General features: G+C 39.4%; 1 protein-coding gene across 1 annotated transcript; it reads right to left on the bottom strand.

Moving 5' to 3' along the window:
* Window positions 1-461: 461 nt before the first annotated feature.
* Window positions 462-11,263, bottom strand: LOC113682890 (uncharacterized). Its single transcript, XM_089213231.1, has 7 exons — window positions 11,114-11,263; window positions 5,541-6,005; window positions 5,275-5,354; window positions 4,601-5,047; window positions 3,541-3,987; window positions 2,712-3,149; window positions 462-1,951 (listed from the first exon to the last, which is right to left on the bottom strand). The coding sequence occupies exons 2-7, from the start codon at window positions 5,981-5,983 to the stop codon at window positions 807-809; spliced, it is 3,000 nt and encodes a 999-aa protein (XP_089069357.1). The 5' UTR covers window positions 5,984-6,005; window positions 11,114-11,263; the 3' UTR covers window positions 462-806.
* Between the last annotated feature and the right edge of the window lie 1,238 nt (window positions 11,264-12,501).

The raw sequence follows: 12,501 nt of genomic DNA, 5'->3' as shown, positions 1-12,501 counted from the left end.
ACTCATCAAGGTGACCATGGCCGCTTAGTAGAGTTGAGTGACCGCCTAATAGAGGTGAGGATTACAATAATTAAAGGGGAAATACTTGTGAAGTTTGACAACGGACCACTTCAAACAGTGCTTAATAGCACTTAATACGGTGCTCCTTAATACAGGTTCGACTTTATCTCGTGCGTAATGAGAACTTAGTATCTGGTATACAGAAACCAGTAAAGATCTCTAAGCAATTGTGGTGTTTGATAAAAGTCTTACAATGTTTAGGTATGCATGTATTGGTATCTCATGGAAAGAAAAATCGCTTCCTTCCCTACAGCATCTCACCCAACCCCGATCAGCCCTGATCATAACTGACTACGATGCGATTTACTTTCAACGAAGTGTTTCAGATGAAAAACAGTAACAAAAAAACAATCGTTAGTGTCGTATGTCTTAACATAAACGTTAACTACGTGCAATTAAGCTTGTCAGTAGTAAAATTTCTTTCTTCTTTATTATCAATCACTTGGTGTTTAATGCATCGAAAGTGATATGAACTGCGACTAAAGACATTGGGTAGTATCTATTGTTCTCGCGATATTTACTTGCAGTGGCGAAAATATAAATCTGTAATATTAGCGGCGAAGCGTAAACAGGGAGGCTCTTACGGGTTGGAGATCACGCGTGCGTATTTGCTGACAAGTGCGTCACTATTATGGCTTCCGGTGACATTGCAGATTGAGAAGGAAATAGGCAACAACAAGTTCATCGTAAAATGTTTATCGAGAAAGTGGATAGACACAAATTTTTAAAAAAAGAAAAAAAGGATTTTATCGTAGAATCAAAACACAGTTGTGTAGAGTATCTGTAACCAGCAAGTCACCATTTTTACAAACTGTTATAGCCCAGGGTTTTCGGTTTTCTTGATCAAAGGAACAGAGAAATTCACCATCCAGGTTAAACATTTGCAGTCTTCTATTACCATTGTCACAGACGATCAGGTTATCAAAAGCATCAACAACAAGTCCACAGGGACACAGGAACTGTCCTTCACCAGACCCCTTGCTGCCAATATTAAATAGAAATAAACCTTCCTTATTGAAAACCTTGACACAGTCAGCAGTGGAATACAACACAAAGAACTTTTCCTGATGATAAAATACACAGTTGGGTCTATGGTCATAATACGGGACACTGAAAGACTGTAGCAATTGTGCACCGTCCGAGGAAAGGACCTTAATTTTACCGTCAACGTCATTACACACGATCACGTGACCATCATCATTTGTGACAAAAACAGTCCGAGGAGTGATTACGTGCTTCGTGAACTTTTGGATAAACTGGCCATCATCAGTGATTAGAAGCATTTGTCTTGAAGGTCCATCGTTATCAATTACGATCGTATCGCCATTCCTTGCGACTGCTACTGACCCAGGCTCATGAATCTTCAGAGCTGCACCAGTTGGTAATCCCGTCTCACCTCCTATCGTCCTGAGGTATTTCAAATTTTCATCAAAAACCTGAAGGCGGCCATTCAACGTATCTGCCACAATAATTTCTCCTGTTTTTTCATTCTTTGCAATACTGCGCGGTAAATGAAATTCTCCTTCTCCATTTCCACTTGACCCACACGATTTGACTACTTTGTACTGATATGGCTTCACGTCAACTCTCCAAGGACTACCAGTCAGCGGCCATCCGTTAATCACAATCGTAACGTCGTGTCGCCCAGCACTCTTTGGTTTGTAATAGACTGTGTAGTTGCCATCTTTAAGGTCTATGGTTTTTACTTCTTCTTTCCCTGTTCGAGATCTGATTGTGACGGTCACGTGTTCTTGTTTGCTATAAAACGGTTTTCCTTCTGAATCTCGTGTAGTTATTGTGAAGTTAGCCTCGGCGCCCTGCTCGGCTTCTTTTAAACCGTTTCCTTCAGCTTGTGACTTCGAATGGTCAGTGTGATAAGATGGAATATTTTCTAAAAATGAAACGACAAACATACAACAAAAGCATTTAAGAGAAAAATTAAGAGATATAAAAAGAAAGTAACTGAAGGCTTAAGCAACCTACACTAGAATTTCCCTGAACAGTTTGCTCACAAAATGTCGGCTTCTTAATTTCGAAAGACTCCCCTCCGATTTACAACATTCGACTCCCAGATTTACTAAATTTCAGTGATTACTTTCTTTCGATTCTGACCCTTTACTGATTACAAGTCGCCCCTGGATGTTCAGTGTGTTGTTATGATCGATATTGTAACGCTTAGAAAACACCTACATACGACATCGTTCCAAACGAAACTTCAGCTTTACCGGGGTTGAATTTCTTATAAACCATTACAATTTCCTCAAATGTGATTGGTGCATTAAACGACGACAATAATGACGATGAGTAGGCGGAGAGGGAGGAGGACTGGGTGGAGAATAGTGAAAATGATGGGGAGGAGGAGTAAAAGGAAGAGAATGCCAACGCAATTGGATGGCCATTTTTCACGATTTATTCAGAACAACACGAATTGTCATCATCATAAAATATCATTTGAGCTTCTTTTCTCTTTCAATAATGACAATTTTTTTTCTTTCCTTTCGGTAAAAGTGAGTAATATAATATAAGTGTTCAATATTTGTTTTTTTGGGTACTCAGTGTAGGCAATGATAAATTTAGCGTACTTATGTTGTTACAGTTATCACGATGTACTTTCAAATTTTCTAATTGCAAGAAGCACTTTAGACCTGTACCTGGATTTGTAACTTCGCTTGATGGCCTCACAGGTCCTAAGAAAGATTTTCTGCATCTGTCGTAGTCTTCTTGTCTAATAACAACTTTTAAACTGACATCTTTCAGATTAAGTTTCTGTCTCACGTCATCAGTCAGCATGCACTTCTCAGCCATTTCATCGAGGTAACCAGAACAATAATCGCTCTTCAGATTTTCAAGACTCTCCAGGGTGGGGCATTCCACTCGAATTTCTAAGGATCCAAGTCCTACTGCCTTTATACGTACATTGCACTTGTTTTTGAAACGGCCAAGAAAGTCAGCGAGTCCTTCGGTTTGAAAGAACGCGTTGTAGTTCTTGACTTCTTGTTGAAAATACTGGTTCAACTTCTCCTTTTTTACAGCATCAACATTATGGCTGGTGATTTTAACTGACATTTCATGCGATTCCGTAACGTTGCCTAAGAAAATTGACAAAAATTTCAAATCGGATATTTCACTTTACTCAGCTTCTGACGCAGACCATTGATTAATAAATTTAAAAAAAACTGTTCTGTCTAAAAAAAAAGTGAAGAAAACCATCAGCGAGAAAGGCGATTTAAACTGGATGTAATGTTATTCATCCACTGAGGTCCTCTGCGAAAGTTGATAGCTTTAACTAGTGGTCATAAAATCTTTAAGCTTGGATCTTCCAGTTTTAGGAAGTGGTGGGTGACCCTTAAAAAAGTCCAAAAAGGACACTGTAAATTTGATGAATTAGTACTCAGGTGATCAGTTTTCTTAATTAACTTTCCATGACAAAACCAGACGTGACAACTCAAAAAAACGGCTGCGAAGGAGACTAAAATTTACCTGGACTAGCAACTCCTTTCGTTGGCTTCGTTGGTTCAAAAAACGACTTCCTACATGCGAAGTATTCCCCATCTTTGATAACCGTTTTCACCCTAACATCTTTCATCTGAGGGTTTTCGGTTACTTCATCAGTCAGAAGGCATCTCTCTGCAGTTTCATTGAGGTAACCTGTCTCGAAGTCCGTCCACAAACATTCAAGGCCCTGCGCGCTTGCGCATTCCAATCCTATTTCTAGGCAGCTGAACCCCAATGCTTTGGTGCGCAGGTTGTAAGCATCTTCAATATGCTTAAGAAAGAGGCCCATTCCTTTCGTTGGTGAAAATGTGTTGCAGTTAAGGAACATTAAAACGTCGGCTCCAAAATTTTGGTTGGACTCCTTCAGATTTTCACCATCAGCATTGTGGGTGGTGATTTTTACTATTATCTCACGCAGTTCCATGACGGCGCCTAAAAAAATCAAGAAAATCTCGATTCAAAAATTTCAAATCAATTTTTTCCCTTACTATCTTTTTTACGACCTCCAGGTAGGCGTTTAAACAGAGTGGCGTTTAAGAACAGAGCGAAAAAACTATTAGCTGTCAAAGGATTTAAGTATCACGTGATGCTTTTCATCCGATCATGTAGCTCAAATTAAAAGTAACGAATTGTAGAAGATATATTTTTTAGGTCTTGGTGAACCCTAAACAGAACACTTTAAGTCGTGTTTCTCAAATTATGATATACACTACTGTCGCAACTTGGGTGAAGTGGCAATCAGTTGAAGGTGCCATTATTTACCGAATGATGATCGTTTGCACTTATTTCCATTCTAATCCTATGCTTTTCAGTTATGTAACTGAAGATAATACGTTTTTTGTCTGTTGATGCAATGAAGAGCTCAGCTCAGTGAGTCGAACATTCCCATCCGAGGTACCAATCCGAAGGTTTTTGATTCGATCGACTTCTGTCAGGAGATCATCTGATTCATCTACTCAAGAGTTTCACAGGATGATGGTTATCAACTCTAAGGATGATTTTTTTTTTTATCAAGTGCAACAAGCAGTTTAAGTACAGTACGTACCTTGACTTTTACCAGCGCTTGATGGCTTCACTCGCTCAATGAAAGACCTTCTGCATGTCTCGTAGTCCTCTTCTTTAATGAAAGTTGTTAGTCTCATATTTTTCAGGTTCAGTTTCTTTTTTACTTCATCGGTCAGAATGCACATCTCAGCGATTTCATTGAGGCGGCGAGAGAGGAAGTATCTCCAGAGTCTTTCAAGGCTTCCCAGGGTAACACATTCCACTCGTATTTCTAGACCTTCAAATTTTAATGCTTGAATGCTCAGGTTGTAAGTATCTTCCAAACCTTTCAGTAAAGCATTCAGTCCTTCAGTTGGAGAAAGTGTGTTTTGCTTTAGGAACATATTTATGTCTGCAGAAAATTGGTGACTGGACGTGTCTTGTTTTTTAACATCAAGATTTTGAGGCACGACTTTTAGTTTTATCTCATGTGGAGCCTCGGTATCGCCTGGAAAGAAAAAATAAAGAAAATATTAACTATCTAGAATCCTTATCCTGTTTTCCCCTGACATGTTGTAATGTTGACGTAGTTAGTGACTAAATTAATGTTCTCGTCTTGGTTTCTGCTGGGTCACAGTGAAGCAAAGAAATCGGTAAAAGAAGCTTGATGGCCTGAGGACAAAGCAATTTCCATGCAACATGAAACTGATAAGCAGTTGAGAGTTAGATACGTACATCTCTTACAAAGGTTGAGTTTCTGCATCTGTGTTTCTCCTACTTGCGCGGCGTGGGTAACATCTCGAAAAAGCAAAAACCTGAAATGAATTGTTATCCATGCATGTTGTGAGAGATTCTGAAGGTAATACTTCAGCCGTATCACATGACGGCAAGGATTCAATATCTACAATCTCATTTCCATTCCTAGACTTCTCATTTCATTACAGTACTCGAAAGCGAGTGAAAGGTCTGGGTCCTTGGATCGAAATGATTCAGATCGTTACCTTATTTCCTGCACTTTCTTGTAAACCTCTTTGGCATTCCTGATGGTTACAACTAACTCCCTGTTGAATCCAATGTTACAAAACTCTTCTTGCAATCTATGCTTCACTTTCTCTGCTTCAAGGTCATCCACGAACTGCAACAAACTACGATCTGTGTGACAGCAAAGCTCAACCAAAATTGAACCAACCCCGATATTCCTGACTTCAGGATCAGCTCCGTTTTCATTTCTTTCTTCTAAGCCATTCCTTATAGCATTTTCAACGGAATTCCTTTTAGACAAATAGAATGCACCCAACGACAGGGCTCCAGCCAGCGCGACTCCTGCCAGAATGGGGCTGTCTATTTTCACTGAGACGAAAAAGCCTGATGTACTTGCTGACGCTGTCATTTCAAGCGCCGCCCTGACTCCATCTGCAGCTAAATCCGCGCCCTCACCAGCCATTACTTTTATTCCAGCCTCATCCCTGTAGCAAGGAGAAGAAAACAACGACGTTAAATTCTACCTTTAAGCCGCAAATTAACAACCATTTTGGTTTATAAATCTGCTGTTTTCTTTAGAGGGGGCTTCGACCACTGAGGCTAGAGCAGCTAGCTGATGCAGTTATAGTACATATATAGTTATAGTGCGAATAGTACATTGTAGTGCATACTTACGACGAACATGCAATGAAATCAAATGGTGTTTTTTAACGCCGATTATACATATATCGCTTAATTGTTAGGGATATCTGGAATGCATTGACGTCGCAGAAGTATAAAGCTTCGTGCGTTTACGAAATTAAGCTACCAGTGATATGGATAATATGGAGTACAACGAGGATATGCAATTCGACGAAACAGATTTAATCTCAGCCCAATCTACGAGACAGGTACCACCACAAAGACCAGTGCAATTAGTAGCTGAGATTCGTCAAAGTATCCCAAAAAAAGATACGTTACCCAAAGAAGATCTTGGGAGGACATGGAACAACAAAAATTCTGAGCGAGAAAACCTTCTAAAAGAATGAAACAAAGCGAAAAAGTCTCTTGCATCGTGGGTTTCAAAGACATCGTTTCTTGAACACCAGCTAAACAGATACACAAAAGAACGTGAGAGAATGCGTGGACATATGCTTACGCTTTCATTCCTATCCAAAAGATCACAGTGGAAAAGGTAGTTAGTGAAGGATTTAAACCTTTTGATTTATTTGATGGTTTGCAAACATCGTTTAAACCCGAGAAGATCAGCAAGATCATTGTCAAGAAGGATATGCTTATTTTGAGGACTGTGGATTTCCAAAACTCCTCTCGAAGTATTCATTTCAACCATCACTCCTACACTCTTCAAGTCACAACCAAGGCTTTTGAGTGAATAATTACCTTCTGAAACCCTCTTCACAGTTGTAGTCCCCTAGGCATTGAACAAAGAGATTTCTCTTGTTCGTTTCAAATTAAACCATGTGTTATAAAGAGAAATACTCAAGAATCTAAAATGTTGATATTTTTCGCTCCCGGGAGGTTCGTTGAAGTGACCCATGTGATCATTTGAATTTGCAATAATTGTCAACACAGTCATATTGATTATAAAAGCAATAAAAATGTTTGCGTGGCTAAGACCAGATAAAGCGAATAAAATTGCAGATAAAGCTAAGACAAAAGCCTGGGATAATTTCAAGGCACGGTATTCAAATGCAGACTTAAGTAAGTTCAGTACGTGTGTCTTTCAATGATTGAAGACAGGCAACGGGTGATGTTTATTTCAGTCGATCGGATGGAGTTCAGTCGAGCGTGTTAGGATCAGACAGAAGACGCTGGGATGATGACATGAAGAAGATACTTGGAATTGGAGGTTCTCCCCTTGAACTCACTTTGAATCGAATAGGAAAGAAGGAGGTGTCAGCAGTTCCATTTAACGAGAATGCTGTCAGCCGCTTGAATGAGAAGATTTAAGATCTTTGTCACCCCGTCCCAATACCTCAATGCAAAATTCAGATGAATATTCACAAGAATGAAAATCCAGCACTCTTCAGGCGCAGAATCAAAGAGATCGCTTGCGGGACCAAATATGAGCTACTGGCCTCTACAGCTCAACTTCGCTGCATGGTGCGCGAGAACAGGCCTTGGAATATCTCGTGAAGTGTTTGATAAGGTTTCAGAACAGAACGTTCAATCAGATAAATAATAATTATGCCGCGCCATCGTTCAAACGAATATGTGCAGAATTTGGAATTTCATCAGGTACAGACTTCCGCTTCAAAGAAGGTGATAATCACGGTCTCAGATCTGTTTTCATTTATGTATTAATAACAAGTTCAGAGATAAGGGTGGAAAAGCCATCAAAGGCAATCTGACTCATTTCATTTGGAATGACAACAAAAATGTTGAAAATCAGTTTGACTTTTTCATGGCAAATCAGTCAGAAGGTCTGACGCAAGCCGGGATGGCGGGATAGAATCAATCTTTAAGGCATTAATTCGTTTATTGCATTTTTTGTGTACAAGTCAATGTCAGATTTTCAATCTTGGGTTCACCAGGAGGCGTTAAGGAAGCTCAACGTGAGTTCCTCGTATTGGTTGAAGATGCGATCAGAAAGCCAGACATCTCAAAGAGCGTTCCGGCAAAAGGTTTCAGCTTGCGAATGAAGAGGCAAAAGTCAGGTTTGATCTTGCACTCTCACCAGGCACTTGGCTCATTCCCTCAAACCTTCTTCTGAACACTCAGAGGACTGTTAGGTATAATACTAGCTCGAAGAAGGCAAGTTCTGATTCACTGATTTGTTGACCCCGAACATGAAGTTCGGCCGCAGTCAACAAATCAGTGAATATCGTATTTTTGAGTGAAAATCAGCGAAAAAATATCGTATTTTTTCACCTGTGTTGTTACGGCTTTTCTCAGGGCTGGATATCCTTAAGCTTGTGAAGCATCGTAGTTTATATGATAAATACCCTCAACGCTGTGAGTGGTGCAAGATATCCAAATGCTGTGATGACTGGTGCGAGATATACACCTGAAATGCTGTGATTGGCGCAAGATATCCAAATGCTGTGAAAAATGGAAAGAGCATGTCACTCATCTCAAGGCAATCTTAGTAGATAAGGGATCAGAAATAATTATCAATGAGAGCATCAATGTTCCAAGGAGGTCAGTGAAGGGACTTCCTCTATTTTACGAGCCATATGTCGCTGGTGCGAGAGACAGTGAGAAGACGTTCAATCCTGACATTACAGAAGTGAAGGTGATTGTCAATGGAATCCTAAATAAGGTTTACAGCCAAGGAATGGAGATTAGAGATATGTGGGAAGAGAACTTCAGAAGATTTGGAAAGAAAAACAGCGCGATGAATGCAAGAGACTTTTGGGCCGGAGACAGATTCGGTCTATTCATCGATCTCAGGAGTATGAGAGACAATAATCTTAGTGCAGTTTGATCGTCCGGGTGAGCGTAGCCCTGAAAAGGACTGTTGTCGGTAGTGGTGACTGAAGTTTCGACAACCTGAGCGGAAGTCATCTTCAGAGTCAAGTGAATAGTTGTTGTCAGTCGAATATTCTAAGTCCGGTTTGTATAAACTGATTGGTCAGTTTTGCCGTGTTCAGCTCTCAATTAACAGGAAAGCGTCCGGCTCAGGGAATGTCAGTTAAATGTCACATCTTCATCCTCTCATCAACCGTGAGCATGAAAGCTTGACTTATTAATTAGATAACTTCACATTTACAAAGACACAATTTTGACAAAAGAGCAAATCAAGGCACACCACGACTTCTTTGCGAGAAGATACAACATTGATATTTGAAAATCTTCGCACAAACAATCGATTCAACACCCTTTCAGCGACACTGATGGCGCGACAAGAGGTCATTAAAGATGATAATATTCACCCCCTCTTCAGAATTCATGAATGACACCTTGTCAAAAATCTGAAGAGGGAGTGAAATTATTCAATGCCTGTAAATAAAATAAGTTACCTATAAAATCAAGGTTGTCTCCAAACTGCTCAAAAAATGGGTTTTTTGAAATCAAGGTTGATTTCAAGTCAACCTTGATTTTTTAGGTTAAATTCATGATTTTTGAAATCAAGGTTGATTTCAAAATGCGCCAGAAATTCTGTCTTTTGTTTTACCCTTTGTTTAACTTTGAATAATGTGCTAGATTTATAACAAAGGAGGGATTCCGATTGATGCTGGTGACGTTACGTGGTTTTGTCCCGAAGCGTTTGGCGTCAGTTAATTTTTTAAATGGCTTGCCTGCATTGTGAAGAAAAAGGAAAAAGTTTTTGACCCGCTGTACCTCTTTAGAAGGCGAACAAGATCATGAAATATCAGGTTCAATAAAGTTGTTGTCGTAAAAGTTTACGGCTGGCTACCAGCAGCAAAACTGAATCGTTTGCATTCATTCGTCTGTAAAGTTAAGTGAAATCATTTGCAGTTTCCTGGAACAGGAGACGATTTGCTATTGTTTTACCAGGATGATTTTAGGTTCATAGGATGAGTGAAGAAGATCAGATTCCATTCTGCCGTTTGCGGTTAACGTCAAGCGTAAAAACATATTTGTTTACAAGTAAGCAAGACCGCCGCTAGTTTTTTGCAATTTGACTCGTTCTATTTACTTAAATGTGTGAATGTAAAAGTACGACTAAGCGAAACCATTTTCCTATTATCGGAAATGTTGAGTGGTTCACTACCAACAAAAATGTACATCACTCCGCTCACCGTCAACACGGCGCCGTGCTCCACTCTTATCAATTACCCAATAAACTAAAACGAGCGTCTGTCAAAGTTGTCGTGACGATCATTATCACATAACGCGTGAGTAAAATAAATTTGAAATCTTAACCTTGGGAGAAGATCGGCACAGCTCTTTCCTCGGGAACCAGAATTCTTTTCCCCAGAATTATAATTCTCCTCTGGGGACGAAGAATCTGAAATAATAAATTGGTCTCTGAAAAGACATGAATCTTTCAGAAAGCATTTAATTACTCTTCAAAACAATTATCAAAAACCTTCGGATTGGTACCTCGGATGTGAATGTTCGACTCACTGAGCTGAGCTCTTCATTGCATCAACAGACAAAAAACGTATTATCTTTAGTTACATAACTGAAAAGCATAGGATTAGAATGGAAATAAGTGCAAACGATCATCATTCGGTAAATAATGATGATGAACGGTAAAGTGAGAGAAAAGAAAGAAAGTTATCGATCTCCATCTTACACTCGTCTATAAAATCAAGTTGATGTATTTTGTACTTGAATGTTTCCCAGACTTATTGCCTGCCATCACGTTGCCAACGCTTCTTTCATTCAACGGGTCAGACACACTAAGAGTCAAAGACAAAAACTTCCAATGTCACTGGCTTACTTGCCGTTCCAGGTGCATGGAATGCTGGAAAAGTTATTCCATAGATATTACTTTTTAAAAATTATCTTACGAGTAAAAAACACAGTTCAGAATAGAGGTGTGAGAATGAGTATAATTCTTCGCCGATCCGCCGGCAGCGATATAAACATCACGTCAGGTTAGAGCAGACAATTTCATTAGGTTTGGATATCGAGATTGACTGGCCTGCTTTGTGATTAAAGACAACATCTTAATAGTTACCTGTAATCGTAGCTAGCATTAACTTTAGTGATAAGGAGTGCCTCTGAGTACAGGTGAGACTGCGAAGCGTTTCGCTCAATTTGACTCAAAGAAATCTTCCAGAGGGTGGAAGTAAAGAAAATCTGAAATTCTAATCTGGATGGATACCAAGTGTGTATCAAATATCACGCTATGACGTCGGTATGATCTGACTTATTTCCAGTGCCTCTCTCTCTCTCTTCTCCGCGCTCCTGTCGCGCGCGTCCTTTTGCTCGCACGAATCCTGTCCATTGGTTGTTAAGATAGGCCTTGCGCAATAATTTACTACCAGCCTGCCATGAAATTTTCACTAAGTAGTTAGGTATTGGATACATTAACTTCGAAAATAAATTGGAAACTGATCATCATTTCCAAACTTCACTACAACGCTTTTTTTTATTATTATTGTCGTTTGTTCTTTATGTTTATTATAGTTTCTAAATAGTTAGCTTTAAACAAACTCTTATTCAGTTACAAAGATTAAAGTTGGAATATCGGACAGGGGCTTCAATTGTCCTAGTAGCGGTGAAAAATCGATATATTATATTTCAGTATTACAATGAAAGTGCTTGTTTTCTCTTCCTGTAATTAAAAATGCCCTTTAAAAGATAAAAGGTTAGAATTTTTACTGAATCGCATCGCGCTGCAGGTGAAGACTTTTGAGATAACATATGTTTGGTGAATGACGAGGTTTTCATTAGATACGAAATATGAATACAGTGTGCCAATAGAACGGGGGAGTTGACTTTTTTTCTGTTGTCCTGAGGTAAACTCCCTGTCCACACTTCGTTAACGGATCAAAACGACTGTTTTCAACGCCCGTTATCGTTCTCCCACAATTTTGAAACAGAAAAAGTTTTATCCAGTCTAATTTTGAACAATATTGAAAAGGAGCCACGCTTCTGGACAGTCCTTTGGAAGAGGCGCATTGTAGAGCATGTTCACAAAAGCATTCGTTTCCCTTCCCTTCCCTCCCCTCCCTCTTCTATCTTCTGACCTCAACTTGCTGCTGGAAAAATTTGCTACATCCCGTCCTAACCCATATTCTCTAAGCGGAAGAACAACAGGACTTACAATTTAGTCCTCATAAAAACCACATGGGACTTTTCCATACCTCGCAGGAAAAGAAGAACTCGACAGCACTCGAAAATGTAAACAAAGTGAAATAATTCAAGAATATTACTCAAAAAGTGCAGTAGAGTACCACCCGTGTTCGAGCCAGGGTTTAAGAGCTCATTCTTATTATGCATTCAAAAGGGGAAAGAGCTATTACTTTTATTACATTATTGGAAATTTAAAGAGGAGAGGCTGATACAATCAGCTTCAAATTATTTCTGAACTGCTTTTCTTATCATCGAAATTAAAATCTT

This window comes from Pocillopora damicornis, chromosome 7 (assembly GCF_964200805.1).
Source record: "Pocillopora damicornis chromosome 7, jaPocDami1.2, whole genome shotgun sequence".
Taxonomy (NCBI): domain Eukaryota; kingdom Metazoa; phylum Cnidaria; class Anthozoa; order Scleractinia; family Pocilloporidae; genus Pocillopora; species Pocillopora damicornis.
This window is presented reverse-complemented; position numbering and strand designations above follow the sequence as displayed.

Bases quoted from the DNA above. Each gene is read 5' to 3' on its own strand.
- LOC113682890 (XM_089213231.1), bottom strand. From the start codon at position 5,983: ATGGCTGGTGAGGGCGCGGATTTAGCTGCAGATGGAGTCAGGGCGGCG. The intron at 5,355-5,540 runs GTAACGATCTGA...AATTCATTTCAG, and splicing joins AAGAAAGTGCAGGAAATAAG to GTTTTTGCTTTTTCGAGATG. The intron at 3,150-3,540 runs GTAAATTTTAGT...CAATTTTCTTAG, and splicing joins GAAAGGAGTTGCTAGTCCAG to GCAACGTTACGGAATCGCAT.